At 44.2% G+C, this 16,967-nt stretch overlaps 1 protein-coding gene across 1 annotated transcript; it reads right to left on the bottom strand.

Annotated features, from left to right (window-relative positions):
* Positions 1–9,680: 9,680 nt before the first annotated feature.
* On the bottom strand, positions 9,681–10,236 carry Ascl4 (achaete-scute family bHLH transcription factor 4). The gene has a single exon (XM_021174369.2). The coding sequence runs from the start codon at positions 10,234–10,236 to the stop codon at positions 9,802–9,804; it is 435 nt and encodes a 144-aa protein (XP_021030028.1). The 3' UTR covers positions 9,681–9,801.
* Positions 10,237–16,967: the final 6,731 nt, after the last annotated feature.

The raw sequence follows: 16,967 nt of genomic DNA, 5'->3' as shown, positions 1-16,967 counted from the left end.
GGTAACCCTGGTTAACAGCCACCTTGTTACAGGACCTCCCTGAGAATGGAAGGAACCCACATACAGGGCAGTGGTTGAGAAAGCATGAATCCAGTGCATGATAGGGGAACTCCTGGACTCATCTGTGCCAGAAATCAGCAAAGACCTGGACTTAGCAGTGTGTCTGTGAGAAGGAACCATCAGTGTGGTGCTGGCCTATTTGAAGCATAGAAGGATCACTGATGTTGCTGGAATTTCCAACCCCAATAACCCATATAAAAAACACAACTCAGTTATTATAAGATCTATGCCTAGGGCTGGAGAGATGGCTCAGTGGTTAAGAGCACTGACTGTTCTTCTGAAGGTCCCGAGTTCAAATCCCAGCAACCACATGGTGGCTCACAACCATCTGTAATTGAGATCTGATGCCCTCTTCTGGTGTGTCTGAAGACAGCTACATGGACTTAGATATAATAATGAATCTTTAGGCCAGAGGGAGTGGGGCCAGAGCGAGCAGAGGTCCTGAATTCAAATTCCCAGCAACCACATGAAGGCTCACAACCATCAGTAAAGTTACAGTGTACTCATACACATAAAATAAATCTTAAAAAAAAAAAAAAGATCTATGCCCAGATTGGGCAGATCTAACACTATACTAACTTATTCCCCAGCTATAAGACCCCTTGCTACTTGCAGTTTCACCTAGCCATGTGGATTGGAGCTCTCTCTTCTTCATCCTCTCTCCTCTTGTCCTCTTCTCTCTACCTGTCCCCACTCTCAAACTTCCACTCCCACCTTTCCCTTCCACTGCCTAATCATAGGCTCTAGCTTTCATTGACTAGTTAAAATGGGGAGAAGGTTCACACGAGATCACCTGAGTACATGGTACCCTGCTCATCGAGCAATCCCTCTTGAAGCAGAATTACCAACAGCATCAGGCCAACCCACATTTCCCCATTTTGTCTAATGAAAAGGCTTTTTCTCTTATAGTACCAAACAATATATAATAGGAACTATTTTGAAGCAATTTTGAAAATTATATATAAATTACACTTATAATGTCCAGTCCATTATACTTGGCAATCAAGATAAAAGTCTTTTATCACCTAGAAAGAAGCTGTGTTTGAGACCTGGATTGTTTTGGAGACTCCCCAAATGGTGGAGATGCCAGAGTAATGGGATACCTGACAAGGAGAGCTGCCAATAGGGAGTGGAATCAGACCAAAAGTAAGAAGTGTGTTGCAGTCATCAAACCTGGAAGGAGTTGAAGATATGAAGAACGCTTTGACATCAGACATGGAGATGCAGACTTTGGAGTTTGCCCAGCTGGATTTCAGTCTCGTTTTAATCCAGATTTTCCTCGCTATGTTCCCTTTCCTCCCTTTTGGAGTGGTAATGTGTATCCTCTGCCATCGTATGTTGGAGAATGTGATCTGCTTTTCTATTTTGATTTTACAAGGATGTGTTAGTTAGTATTTCTATTGCTGTGATAAAACACCATGACCAAAAATCAAGTTGGGGAGGAAGGGTTTGCTTATTCAGCTTATATTTCCAGATCACTATCCATCATTGGAAGAAGTCAGGACAGGAACTCAAACAGAGCAGAATCCTGCAGACAGGAGCTGATACAGAGCCCGTGAGGGTTGCTGCTTACTGGCTTGCTTCCCTGTGGCTTGCTTGGCCTACTCTTATAGAACCCAGGACCACCAGCTCAGGGATTGCACCACTCACCATGAAGTGGGTCCTTCCCCATTGACCACTAACTGAGAAAATGCCTCACAGCTGGATCTCATGGAGGCATTTCCTCAACTGAGGCTCCTTTCTCTCTGATGACTCTAGCTTGTGTCAAGTGGACACACAAAACCAGTACAAATGGTTACAATTAAAGGATTACCACAAGTCTCTGAAGAGACTGGATTTCTTAACAAGGTTGAGACTGTTACAGACTATGGGAACTTTTGAAACTGAACTAAATGCACTTTGAATTATGATTTGGCTACAAGTCTACGGGGGGAGGGGAGTGGAATGTGGTGGTTTGAATGAAAATGGTCCCCATAGAATCACAGCATGTGGCATTATTGGCGGTGTGGTATTGTTGGAATAGATGTTTCCTTGTTAGAAGTGTGCCATAGTGGACTTGCAAACTTTATATGCCCCAGTACAGGGGAACGCCAGGGCCAAAAAGTGGGAGTGGGTGGGTAGGAGGGTGGGGGGAGGGTATGGGGGACTTTTGGGATAGCATTGGAAATGTAAATGAGGAAAATACCTAATTTAAAAAAAAAAGAAGCCGGGCGTGGTGGCGCACGCCTTTAATCCCAGCACTCGGGAGGCAGAGGCAGGCGGATTTCTGAGTTCGAGGCCAGCCTGGTCTACAAAGTGAGCTCCAGGACAGCCAGAGCTATAAAGAGAAACCCTGTCTCGAAAAACCAAAAAAAAAAAAAATAAATAAATAAATAAAAATTAAAAAAAAGAAGAAGTGTGCCATAGGAGCCGAGCTTTTGATGTTTCATAAGCTCAAGCCAGGCCCAGTGTCAATCTCTCTTCCTGCTGCCCACCAATCCAGATGTAGAACTCTCAGCTACTTCTCTAGTACCATGTTGGCCTGCATGCTGCCATGCTTCTTGCCATGATGATAATGGACTAAGCCTCTGAACCTATGAGTCAGCCCCAACTAAATGTTGTCCTTTATAAGAGGCTACTATGGTCATGGAGTTTATTCCCAGCAATAAAACCCTAACTACAACAGTGTCATTAAGGTGAAACCTTGGACTTTGCACCAAGACAGTTGAAAAGATTTCCTGAAGGCAATACTCCACCCATCCAGAGCCCCAAGATGGAACAATGCAGACTCATCTAGAAGACTTTCATTTGAAAAGAGAATGAATGAACAAAGGTCTAAGGCTGTCTTAGTTAGGGTTTCCATTGCTGTGACTGTGAAGAGACACCATGACCACGACAACTCTTATATAAAGGACAACATTTAATTGTGGCTGGCTTACAGGTTCATAGGTTCAGTCCATTATCATCAAGGCAGGAGCATGGCAACTTCCAGAAAGACAAGGTGCTGGAGAAGGAGCTGAGAGTTCTAGATCTTGATCTAAAGACAGCCATGAAAAGACTGGCTTCCAGGCAGCTAGAAGGATCTCAAAACCCACCCCCAAAGTGACACACCTACTCCAAAAAGGCCACACCTTCTAGTAGTGCCACTCCTTGGGCCAAGCTTATTCAAACCACCACAAAAGCATTCTGCTCAAGTGAGGCTTTAACTGGTAAGTGTTTTTCCAGACTCAGCCTAGAAAGTATAGAATCAAAGCAGTTGTGGTCTAGAGTGGTCAGCCTACATCTCAAGTTGGAAGCAGAACTTGGTGTTATATATATGGTGCTTTTAATTTTTTTTAATTTAGATTCATTTTTTTTTTTTAGTGTTTTGCCTGCATTTGTATACACACACCATGTGCATGACTGGTGCCTACAAGGATCAGAAGAGGGCATTGGATCCCTTAGGGCTGGTGTAAGCTGCCATGTTCATGCTGTGAACTCAAGTCCTCTTGCAAGAGCAACAAACGGTGAACCCCACCCGTGCCATCTCTTCATTACCATGGGTGATGATGGTGTTGAAGACACACACACACACACACACACACACACACACACACGACTTACAGAGTCACAGAAGCTTATACCAAGGTTCCAGGAAGCCACCGAAGCCAAGCATCATAGTACAGTCACGTCCCTTGTGACATGATTTACTGTATGGGATATGCTTCAAGCTGTGAAGGTGAAGCCTAAGCCGAAGTGAACGCTCCAAGATCCTGGAGATACCAGAAATGTGAAACATTTACCAGTAAAAGCTGCAGGCTCTGAGTGGAGTTGGTCTAAGAGAGACACCAATGTGTTGCAGGCAGCAGAGCTGGAAGGCAGTTCTACCAAGCTTGTGAGAGCTCAGATGATGTCATGATGCTGCCCACATCCTGCGCATGGGGCAGAATAGTCAGGTGTTTGCTCTGCTGGGCTTCAGGCCTGCTTTGGTCTGATTTGTCCTCTTATGTATCCCTTCTTCTCTTAGAAAAGGAATACTTACTCTTTGCCATTGGATGTTAGAAATATATAGCATAAAAACTACTAATTTTAGCTGTGTGGTGGTGGCACACACCTGTAATCCTAACACTCAGGAGGCAGAGGTGGGTGATCTCTATGAGCTTGAGTTCCAGGAAAGCCTGGGCTACACAAAGAAACCCTTTCTCAAAAGACCAAAAATGAACCAAACAAAATAGGATCTCTTAGGTAAGAGAGTGACCTAAGACTCAGAAGGGTTTTTAACAGTGGTGGAATTGTTAGACTATTGAGTGCCTGAGACTGAATTTAGAGTACTTTACATAATAAGATGGCCATGGGCCAAAGCAGAATGCTATGGTTTGCATGTAAAACGTCCCCTAAAGGGCCATGTATTTGAACACTCAGTCCCTAGCTGATGAGGTTGAACAACTTTTGAGAAGTGGAGAATCAATGGAGGAAGCAGCTCCCTGGGGGTCAAGCCGTGAGATTTACAGCCTTGAATCACTTCCTGTCTTGTTTCTGCTTTACGATTTGCAGAAAGAAAAAAAAAAAGAACCATCAGGTGCAGCCTAACTCCCCTCACCTTGGAGCCACAGGCTTCTGTGCCTTCCCCATGTATAGCCCGCTCCAACCATAAGCCCAAATTAACCCCTCTTTTCTAAGTCTCCTCTGTTGGGTGTTTCTTGAAGCAATGAGCAAAATAACTAGGGCAGTCAGTTACTCTCTAAGCCTCAGGTTCTGCATCTTTAGAACAGAGGCGATATATCCATCCTTTCACACAGTTGTGAAAATCAGCTGAGGAGAGTACACAGAAGGGCTAGCCTGCTCTACAGTATAACCTCAGGAACTGCTAGCATATGGAATAATCTGCCTTCAATTGTTTTTTTACAAAGAAGGAGGAGGAAGAAGAAAAAGGAAAAAGAAGAAGTGGAAGAGGAGGAGGAGGAGGAAGAAGAAGAAAGTAAAATAAAAAAGAAAAGAAAAGATATAGCTGAAGATGAGAATGTGCCCTGGATTGTTCAATCCTCATTTGTTTAAACCTCTTGGAACTAGGTCAGATCATCTCCCAAGTCCCTGCTGAGAGTCCACATGTAGAATTCTGTGACTATCTTCCAGGGGTTAGGGAAATGAAAACCACCTTCAGGAGTGGCCCTCTCTAGGCCCGCTCTGAAAGCAAAAACCAGTTTGGAGAGTTCTGTTGTCTGGATGGACACCTTTCTGCTGCAGCTGCAGTTTCATTCTGGCTGCAGTTAATGACAGTGAGAAAGCCGACATGAAAGGATGACTGACAGGTCATCAAGCAAAGGACACAGCCAAGCAGCTATGAGATTAAACACCAGCCTCCCCACCCAGAGAGCCTACAAGGAAAGCACACATGCAACTCGGTGACAGCAACCAAAGGGCTGGAAGGGGCCTTAGTTGTCACGGGCCTGCCTGTAAAGGGACTATAAAGCAACTGCAGGCCCTCTGCTCTACCCCAGGAGGCAGTCTGTCTGTCTGCCATGGAATGAATGATGTACGATGGCTAACAGAGAAAAGTTAAAAGGGGATGTCTAGGGGCATCCTACCTGTAGCCATAACTGCAGTTGAGGATTCTGGGGACCCACATGTCTAACCAAAGTCTCATTTCCAGGGTGACAAATGGGATTACTATTCTTTTTGAAGACAGCAAAGATTACTTCAGGTGTTTTGAAGAAAACCTGTCTGAATGGAAACTTGAGAAAGTTTCTGGCAACGGCATCCCTTTAGGGACCGTGTGCTTCATTACCATGGGTCCTGGCACATTCCCATAAGCTTTTCCCAGGCCAGATGGGACCTGACTTTCAAATTCCAGGTAAGGCTTTGTCTCAGGTAGCTTAAACAGCAAACAGTTACTTCTCAACCCTGGAGGCCAAGAGTTCAAGATCAGGGTTCCTTCGTCTTTGCCCTCAGCAAGTGTGTGTCACAGCAGCTCTCAGGATATCATCTGGAGGAACACCTGGCTGCCATGAAGTATAACCAAGGGGGATTTCTAGGATCGGGAAAACCAAACCACCAGGGAAGACCTCAAAGGACATGGAAACCTCTCTTCTTTCACAAACCCTTTATCTCCAGAGCATAACATCCCACTCCATAAACAGTACCGGGGCTTGATTTTGTTCTTTTAGAAGACACACATGTATTTTTTGGCTCCATCCCAGAAAAAGGGAAAAGCAAAATTTGAAAGATCTCCTTCCTGGGGCCAGTGATATGGCTTAGTGGGTAAACTTGTCATGTAAGCCAGACTACCTGACTTCAACCCCTGAATCTACACAAAGGTGAAAGGAGAGAACAGAGGCCACGGGGCTTCTGTTAATCCAGGGCAAGAGTAAGGCCACCTGAGACTAATTTGAAGCAAGCTTGATTTTTATTAGGGTGTTCCCAAGAGCTGACCAGAGACTGCCTCCTAAATCAAAAAGAGAACAGTCCTGGGTTCATTTTTTTTAGAGAGCTTTTAAGGAATAAAATCATCCAGAGTAGTTGCAAAGAAGGCTTGCAGAAGACAATGAAGCAATTAGAAAGTAAAGAAAAAAATCTCAAAACAAACAAAACAACAACAACAACAACAACAACAAAAAAACCCTATCTATGACCATGTGGTTGCCAAGTAATTAGGGAGTGTTTAGGGAGGGTTTGAGCGGTCCCTAATACGAAGTTATAGGTTGGGGCAGGTCCAGTTTCAGGAAATAGACAAATTTATTTTTAACAGTACAGTATAGTGGCACCTGCTTTCAAAAAGGAGTCAGGTCGTTCCCACATGTGCATTGGGGCACTTGTGCCCATGTGTGCTTGATCGCATACACACCACACATACACACACAGTGATAAAAAACACAATATAACACAGAAGAAAGTTCTTATTCCAGTTGGTGTTCTTCCTATAAGGTATCAGGATGGTCCCAGAAAAATCGCGCTCCCCACCCCCACCCCAAGACTACTACATGATTGAGACAGGTTATTTCTCAATATTTCTCAATTGTTCTAAAAAAAAAAAAAGACTCCCCAAATCATTGTGTCAAACAAAGCAACATGAGGGTTCCCAGTGGTGTGGTGGATGGCTTTCTCAGCCCAGCAGGAAGGCACCATGAGAAATGTCTCCTTGGTCAGGCTTCACTTCCCATGGGCAGGCTTCATTTCCCAAGGGCAGGCTTCACTGAAGCCCCCATTTCTAACAACAGTCAGCCTTACAGATCAAAATGGAAGGTGGGAGGGGGGGGGAATAGCTGAATCAACCCAAAAGGTCCCAGGAACTTCCCAAAACTTTAGTTTTGTTTGGGACTGGGTCCCAATGTGTAGCCCAGACTGTTCTCAAACTCCCAGTCCTCCGGCCTCAGCCTCCTGATAGCTGGGATTATAAGGATCTACCTCCACTGCTTGGTTGACCCCAGCTCTCAGGAAAAAGGAATAGTTTGGCCATGAATCATCCTACAGTGTGTTTCTGCCTAGCCTGACACAGGAGCATCAGGTTATAAATTATAGCTATTAGCAATTACATGTTTTAAGGTGGATCCAACATACTAGGGATTGAGTCCTGTCCTCTAAAGCATTGAAGGTCAAATCCTAAAATAAGATAGTCACTCTACCCTTTAGAAACTCAGGCCAATACACCCATAGGGTACTCCTGGCTTTCTACACCATTTGAAAAATAGTACAAGACTTTCTCCAAACCACAAAACTGACTTAACATTTGTACCTTACACCTCCACATCTCCTGTGAAGTAGCAGGAAAGAAGATAACAACACTGTTATTGGCTAGCAAATAACAACGGAAGGGAGCGCTGGACAGGAGAAGGGAGCGCTGGACAGGAGAAAGTTGCCCTAGGCCTCAGAGCCAGGCAGACTAAGGATACAGCTTAGCCAAGCCTGGCAACAAGGCATAAAATCTCTTTTACCTCATTTTTTTTTAATATTTATTTTTATTTTATATGAATGCTTTGCTGGTATTATATAAAGCCACCATTTGTGTCCAGTGTCTATGAAATCCATAAGGGGACATCCAATCTCCTAAAACTGGAGTTACTGATGGTTGTGATCTACCATGGGGGTGCTGGGGACCAAACCCAGGTCCTCTGAAAGAGCAGCATGCACTCTTAACTACCAAACCATCTCCCCAGCCCCCTGCTTCTTAAAATAAAAAGGGGGTTGGTTTGTTTTTAGACAGTTTCTTTTTGTTTTGTTTTGGGGTTTTGTGGGCTTAAAGGCGTGTGCCACCACGCCCCCGCTGGACAGAGTTTCATCACGTGACACTGGCTATGTAGACCTCTCTGGCCTTTAGCAAGATCCTCCTACCTCTATTTCTCACGTGCAGGGCATAAAGGTGTGCACCACCACACCCAGCTCAAGAGCAAGGATACACTCTCTTAAATTTTAAGCAAAATACATGTAGCCCAGCCCACAAATATTTGAGAATCAAACAAGACAGAACTGAAAGAGTAACAGCGTTCTAGTAAGGAAAAGATAGGCGCTGAATAACGAACGGGGCGGGCCTCAAGGGGCCTTGTGAGGAGATGGCGCCTGGAGAATGCTCACCAAAGTCAGTGCTCCTCCACTCCATCCCTCTCAGCCCAAACTTCCTCTAAAGAAAGGGTAATTCATGAGATTAGAAGGTGAGTGTGGCTGGGGCATAGACCAGTGGGAGGGCACTTCCCTAGCATGTATTAAGCCTGTGGCTCAATTTCCACCACCACAGAAGGGGTAGATGGGTGGGGTCAGGAGCTTTAGAAATCAGTTTACCGTCAGATGTCAACAAGCATCTAGTGGTTTTACAGAATTCATAACTGTTTTGGTGAGGTAGAAGGAATGACCATAGATAAATATTCAACACGCTAGAAAGCTTTCAAAGACAAATGGCTCGGTCATGTAGCAAGTTCAACCCAACCCATAAGTCCATAGGCTCTCTCCATTCAGCTCAAATGCCAAAAGGCACCGTGCATATTTGCTTTCCATTTGTCAAGTCAGTGTCAAACACCAAAAGGCACTAAGCATACTTGCTTTTTTATTTTTTCCAACCAAAGGTTAGACGGGATGAGAACTGTACAGGGGAACACGTAGAGAAAGGGGCAAGAGAAACAGTGGGCAGAAACCGGGAGAGAAGATGGCCATTCAGAGCTCCTCCAAAAAGATCATTAACATCGCAGCACTTTACTACCTGCTAAAGTTTCCATCTATCTCTTGCCAACGAAGCAAGATAGGTCAAGCATTGTCCTTTTTAGCACGGCGACGTTCAGGTCCAGCAGATGCTCCACAGATGTCTTATAGAGTGTCAGCTCCGCCACCTTCACCCTCAGTGAGGTGTTGAGATTTCCAGTGCATTTCCCAATAGGAAGGAATGAGTGAAAATGTTCCTCTCGCGTGAAGGACTGTCGTGTGTGTGTGTGTGTGTGTGTGTGTGTGTGTGTGTGCGCGCGCGCGCGCGCGCGCAAGTGTGGTTTTCTTCTCTGGCTAAGGTTTCTTATAGTCCTTTGTGTTTTTAAAATCACCGCATAGATTTGAGATGGCCCTTCTGTGATTCAAAAATACGAGAAATGAGTTTCCTTAAGCATTTTTAAGCGGCAAGCTCGGAACTAATGAAGGTGAAAGGGGACAAAAAAAAAAACAAAAAACAAAAAAAAAAAAAACCTCTCTAAACATTCAATTACCTTTCTTTCCTAGATCTAGAAGCACTTAGTTGTTTTCTGGTTTTTGGCTTTGTTTTAAAGATCTAGGCCCGGAGAAGCAACCATGAAAGCCCGGTGGGCTAGGACGCTGCTAGCCACGCTCCTCAGACTCGCTGCAGGGCGAGGCCCCGGAGGACGCTTTGGACTCGCCATCGCTGTTGCAGTCCGGCCGGTGGCGCTCCAGCAGCTCCTGCAGTTGCTTGATGTAGCTGATGGCAGCGCGCAGCGTCTCCACCTTGCTGAGCCGCTGGCCCGCCAGCTCGCGGGGCAGGTGCTGGCGGAGGCGCGCGTAGCCCTCGTTCACACAGCGCACGCGCTGCCGCTCGCGCTCGTTGCGTTGGCGCAGAAAGGCGGGCTCGGCGACGCCCCCAAGCGGCAGGGACGAGTACGGCCGTCTCCGCGCGCAGTCCGCGGCATCCTGGCGCACCGAGACCCTGCAGGGCTCCCTCCGGGCCAGCGCGCCCAGCGGCGCTGTACGTAGCGCGGACGGCAGGGCAAGCAGTCCGGCCGATTTGCGTTTTTCCATTCTCTGCGAAAAAGCACGCAGATGACTCTCTCACCTTGAAGACGAGACTGGAAGCTGTCGTAGCGGAGATGCTGGTCCATCCAGACTTCCCGGTCTGTCTTTGGAGAAGTTTCTAGGTCCAGAAGTTAGGTACCTGAGCACACTTGGAGGGAACTTTGCATGATTTCCGAAGCAGGTTGCTCTCCTTGGGTCTTTATAAAGCTTCAGAGAAGAGGCAAAGATAGAGGACTCGCTTCATCTACGCTTGTATCCATGTGCTTCCTCTGATCTTAGTTTAAGAGTTAACATAGGGTCCCCAGCCTGGATAGACGGTCGCACTCTAAGCAGATTGATCTTTCAAAGCTGCCCAGTTGTTGTAATTCACTCCTGGGTCAGCAAGTGTGGCTATCCGGGAGCCCGAACTTGTTAGGGAATTGAGCAGAGAGCCTCCCCAGGCACTGGCTGATCCGCTGGCCAACAGAGCGAAAGTTTACTCCGGCGTTCTCCTTGAAAATCCAAACTTGACTGCCCTTTGTGGTTTCCGGCGTTCAGGTCTGATGGAAAGAGCTTTCAGCGTGTTTGCAAACATACCTCTGCTCTTTCATTTCTGGGGAGGTGGAGAAGAAGCGCTCATCAAAGGGAAGACTGCTCTCTTGTGGTTAGACGATGTGTCAAGTCCTCCTTGGACCTCCGGGGAAGCCCGAGGTTTTCTTCTGCGAAATAGAATCTTTAAAAACCAAATTAGACACTTTTCAAAGGAATCAAGAGCAAAATATATGTACTTTAGCATCGAATGTAAGGATCCGCACATTGTGTTCTAAGGTATGTTTAACGCGGGGCCCTTTGTGCTTCTGCTGCTCTGTAAAAACACATCAAAAGCCCGAACAGTAACAAACACTTTTAGCCAGTTATTTCTCGGAGTGCTTACTGTAAACACACCTTTAGTCCTGCCTCCCAACCTCTTCTAATCCCACTCAGGATATAACGATATCTTCCCGTAGCACAAAGTATTTTCCTATTGTACTCATCATTAAGTTTATTTCCTCCCTAGAGGACTGGAAAACAACATTTGAAAAGAAGAGAGCCCCAATCCCAAGGAGAAAGGATTTGGCTTTGAAGGCTTGCCTTTTTAACACTCAGCCCCCCAACCCCCCCCCCCCCCACCACCACCACACACACAAATGAATAATTAATCCATCTGTGCTGGTAAAGGGCTTTGAAGATGAAAGTGTCATTAAAAATCCAACTATACTGGTTAATGTCAAAGATTGTTATCGCATGGAAAAATCAGATTTCCTGTGCTGCAAACCAACACATTAAAGGCATCTTCTACTTGAAAAGTCCAACTTAAAAACGAGATGCAAAACCCCCTAAATTTACAACCAGACTTGACTCTTTTCTAGAAGCTGGGGTGTTGCCCTAACATGTTTTTTTTTTTTCTTTTTTTAAGGAGCCCTATGCTTCTATGTTTACTAAAGTTTACAGTCTAACTGATCAGCCTGAAGCAATTGGAAAAACATTTGCATAGAGGCAAATGAAATAGAAATAATTATTCCTTTTCAGTATCAGTTGTCCCATGTTAGATGTAGCTCCCTATGGGCTTATACTGGCAAGCAACTCCCTGTGACACCATGAATTCTTATGTCATCACTTTTGCAGGAGTTGAGAAAGCATTCCTATTCGCCAGGGTAGCCTCCCAGACCATGAGTTCCTTCATAGGGCCAGGTCAAAGATTTTGAACTTCCTTGCTAAGAATGACAAGAGAAAATGAGATAATTGAAAACGAACATGACATAGATCTGTTTTTATTTCTCGGGTTGACAACAAATAAAAGAGCCTGCAAGTGGGGGTGGGGGAAGAGGAAAAAAAAGAAAAAGCTTGCAAGTCAGGTGTGGGGGTTCACACCCTTTTATTCCAGCCCTGGAGAGACAGAGGCAGGCCAGCCTGGTTGACATAACAAGTTCTAAGCCAGTCAGGACTGTTTTTTATATTAAAATAAAATAAAAGCAGATAAAGGCTGACTAACAACTGCCCGTGTTAAGGACTTGCGGGAGGGTGGAAGCATAAATCACTCAAGTGTTTGGAGAAGGAATGATTATAATTCACAGCATATTTATTATGCCACCGCCTTTGATCCACAGAAAGAAATGCATCACTACAGGTTTATACGTAACTACAGACACACACCGAGCACAGCATTTGTAGTGAATTAAAAAGGAGACCAGGGCTGTGCCTGGGGCTGCTTACCTATATAATCGCAGATCTGTTGGGAGCCTTGGCAGGATGACTGCAAGTTCAAGGCCTGCATAATGCTACCTGTAGATGTGCATTCCGGGCTGACCATGTGGTGTTGGATAACCAGTTGGTGTGCTTTTCTCTGGGGAAGATTATGTCTCATCCTTAGTAGCCTATAGTTCCCTGGGGAGAGCTGGGGCTTCAGGGGCTTTCCCTGTCCACAGTAGTGTGTCTATTGCTGTTGCTTTCCCCTATAGACACAGTAGTGTGTATATTACTGTTTGCCCTTGTTCTGCTCATACTTAGACAGCTGTGTTAGCGAGTCTGACTTATGTGTTGAAGAATATATATGTTTATAATATCCATATATGTATGTTTCAACAATTAATAAAAAAGAGAGACCATAAATTTGAGAAAGATTGAGGAGGAGATATATATGGGAAGGTTTGGAGGGAGGGAAGGAAAGGGGGAATTGGTGTGACTATATTATAATCTCAAGAAAAATATAAAAGAAATAACTGCAATTTCAAAAGTAAAATAAATCTTAAAAAGAAAAGAATGTTCAAGGCCTGCCTGGGCTGCAGAGTGAGTCAAAGCCAGAGAGGGCAGCCTGTGAGACTGTGTCCCAAAGCCAGTCAGGGTGGCCTGTGAGACTGTGTCTAAAAAGACAAAATAAAAAGAGGATGGTGCGCCAGGCGTGGTGGCACACACCTTTAATCCCAGCACTTGGGAGGCAGAGGCAGGCAGATTTCTGAGTTCGAGGTCAGCCTGGTCTACAAAGTGAGTTCCAGGACAGCCAGGGCTATACAGAGAATCCCTGTCTCGAAAATAAAAATAAAAATAAAATAAAAATAAAAATAAAAAGAGGATGGTATATGATAGTGGTGCACACCTTTGCTCCCAGCACCCAGGAGGCATAGGCCAACCTGGTCTATGAGTGAGTTCCAGTACAGCCAAGGCTATCCTGTGTTGAAAAACAAGCAAACAAACAAAGAAACAAACAGTAAAGAGTTGGAGTTATCCTTAGGTTCTGTTCCAAGGCAGTAGGGTGAAGAGGACACAGGACACAGTCTGAACTCTTCTCCATAAGGAAAAGACTAATACAGATTTCATGTTATTATTAAAAGTAACATAGGCATTTTTACATATGCTATGTGTAAGTACTTACAGAAATATAAAAAATGTTTAACACAACAACGCAAAAACCAATGTTTGCAATAGAAACATGAAACAATTTTACATGATTTATTTATTTTTGTTTCTGCCTTTGAAACAGGATCTCATTCTGTAGCCCAGGCTGGCCTCTAATTCAAGCTCTTCCTGCCTCAGCCTCTTGACTGCTGGCATAACACCATGACAGGTGTCATCTATGCCTCTATGTGCTTGTGCAGACATGGAAAATGAAGTGGAAAGATGTATACTAAAATTTTGTTGTTGATTGCCTAGAGAGTACGTCACTGGGTATAGACGTGTGATCATTGTCCTTCATCGATCTCACTACTGTTCACTTATTACAAATATCATGTGCTTTATATTTTCAATCTAATGAAATAATAAAGAGGAAATGTACATAGCGCATAAATGATACACTGACTTGAGCCAGACCTACAGATTTATTATTAGTATTCAAGGCTATTGGACCAAGTTTCCTTATGAATTCTTTCTCTGGGTAATGTGGTATAGTTGTTTCCTGCACACTTGACATGTGCGGCACCATCATGAAGCAGAGAGGCGGAAGTGATCCCAAGAGACCTTGGCCACAGTAATGGCAAGAAAACATGAAGATCACACATCACTTAGCAAGGTCTATGGTGATGGGACAAACATCCCTTCTTAAAGAGGGAAGGAGTCACAAGAAATGCCTTTCAGATTCCATCAGAGCTGTAGAACATAAGTAGGCATGATAGCGTGTACCTGTAATCATGACATTTGGAAAAAAGATACAGGAAGATTAGGAGTTCAAAGCCAACCTTGGCTCTAGAGTGAGTTTAAGGCTAGTCTCAGCTGCATTGGATCCTGTCTCAAAGAAAAGAGGGTTAAAAAAATGCCTGAGAGTGTCAGTAAGACATTCCTACTGTACAGTTGCTCACAAGTTGCCCATGCTCCTGTAAGCAACAACAATAAAGTTACGTCTAAGTTGGGGTTCATGGAATCTTTCTTAGGTCTGTCTGCTCCTTCCCTATTTGAGGTAAATACATGTTTCATTTATGTTTTGCCAGGAAGGTTACAAAGCAGGGAGGAATATGTACAGGATTTATAAAACCATAGCAAAGCCAGCCACATGCTAACTTTACATCTGTTTTGATTTATAGTTTGTCTCCAACCTAAGATGTCTCACATCAGGCTGGTTTAAGAAGAAGAAGAAGGAAGAAGAAGGAAGAAGAAGGAAGAAGAAGGAAGAAGAAGGAAGAAGAAGGAAGAAGAAGGAAGAAGAGGAAGAAGAAGGAAGAAGAAGGAAGAAAGAAGGAAGAAAGAAGGAAGAAGAAGGAAGAAAGAAGAAGGAAGAAGAAGGAAGAAGAAGGAAGAAGAAGGAAGAAGAGGAAGAAGAAGGAAGAAGAAGGAAGAAAGAAGGAAGAAGAAGGAAGAAAGAAGAAGGAAGAAGAAGGAAGAAGAAGAAGAAGAAGAAGAAGAAGAAGAAGAAGAAGAAGAAGGAAGAAGAAGGAAGAAGAAGAAGAAGAAGAAGAAGAAGAAGAAGAAGAAGAAGAAGAAGAAGAAGAAGAAAAGGTGGTGTTAGGAAGGTCACAATGGCTGGTGGTCTAGATTGTTAGAATGGGAAGTTTAGAAAAAGCAAGGCAGCCCAAAGCATTAGTTAGGGACTTTAAAAACATACTTGGCATCATCTGAAAGAAAAAAGTCAAAATAGACTAAGATAAATAGGTCTTTCTGAGTCTGGCTTCAGAAAGATGGGCAAACCCAACCGAACTTCTTGGTGGTTCTGGTAGTAGGGGGTGCACCAAGGGACAGGAACTCTGGAAAGGCAGGGCACATCTTCTAAGGCGAACCAGCCTTCCTAGTAGTGGTCCCCTAGCCAGAACCCTTCCCTTAAAAGAAGAGACAAGGACCTGTCTCCACCTAGAGGTAGATTCCACTCTTTACAGCACTATTAGGTGTCCCATCTGGAATCATTGCAGCAACCCAGGACCTTCCCATAGCAGCCAAGTAATTGCTCAGGGGCAAAGACACCAGCTTCGCATCACACAGATGCTGCAGCTACCTGAACATCCATGATTCCTGCCCTTGGAGCCAGTGTTTCTTGTCACCATTCCACGAGAGGGGCATTTAGTGATGTCAGAGGGTCTCAAGGAGTCTCCACACTCAGGGAGGCCCAAAGCTATAATCTCTAATCCAGTATTTATATCTTCTTATCTAAATATAATTTGCCCATGAAGCAGTTGCTTTAATGTGGATGAAGTTGGCTAATGGTGTGAGGAGTTCAGGGCTCAGGAGGACAGACAAGAGGAAGTTAAGTGAAGGTCAGTTGCCATGTAGAAAGGAAAAGCTTTATTAATCTTTTTCCATACATTTACATTCTAATTTAGAGATCGTATTGTTTCCAACAACATTTAAAAAGCCATGATTATTTAGTAGTATTTATTAGTTTTTTCTGTTCTTTTTAAACATTAAAAAAAGTTAACCTTGTCTACAAAGACTTCCACATAGATATTTACAGATAGGGGAGATAGATAGAAAGGTAGATAGTCTGTGTGAGGGCACATACATCGGCAGATTGACCTCAGAGTCTCACAGTTGCTAGGCAAGCACTCTAGCACTGAGCTGCATCGCTAGCCCAGTAATTTTTTAAAAAAGTGTAGGTTTTAAAAAAATTTATTTATTTTTAAAAAATATTTATTATGTATGTAAGTACACTGTAACTGTCTTCAGACACACCAGAAGAGGGCATCAGATCTCATTACGGATGGTTGTGAGCCACCATGTGATTGCTGGGATCTGAATTCAGGACCTTCGAAAGAGCAGTCAGTGCTCTTAACCGCTGAGCCATCTCTCCAGCCTTGAAAAGTGTAGTTTTATTTATGCAGATGTGCATCTGTCTGTGTGAGTAAGTATGTGTGCCTCTGAGGTCAAAAGTGCATGTTGGACCTTCTTGAGCTGGAGATACAGAGGTTGTCAGCCACTGGACATGGGTGCCAGGAACCTATGTTGGGTCCTTTACAAGAGCAGTATATACTCTTAACCACTGAGACATCTATGTAACTCCTGTTAGTTTGCTTCTATGTGTGTGTATGTGCATGAGCACACATACCTGTACATGCATATGTGTTGTGCCATGCATTTGGAGTTCTGAGCACAACTTCTGAGTTGCTTCTCTCTATCCACTAAGAGAGTTCTAGGAACTGAAATTGTTAGGCTTGGAAGCAAGTGTCATTATCTGCTGAGCCATCTTGTAAACTATTTAAAATTAAAGAAAGTATTGTGTGGGTACATGATGTATATGGGCGCATGATGTGTGTGGGCACATGATGTGTGTGGGCACATGTACCATGGCACACATGTGGAGG

The sequence above is a fragment of the Mus caroli genome, unplaced genomic scaffold (assembly GCF_978045245.1).
Source record: "Mus caroli unplaced genomic scaffold, Mus_caroli_1 scaffold_9, whole genome shotgun sequence".
NCBI lineage: Eukaryota > Metazoa > Chordata > Mammalia > Rodentia > Muridae > Mus > Mus caroli.
The sequence above is the reverse complement of the archived record's forward strand: the minus strand, read 5'-3'. Positions and strand labels throughout refer to the sequence as shown.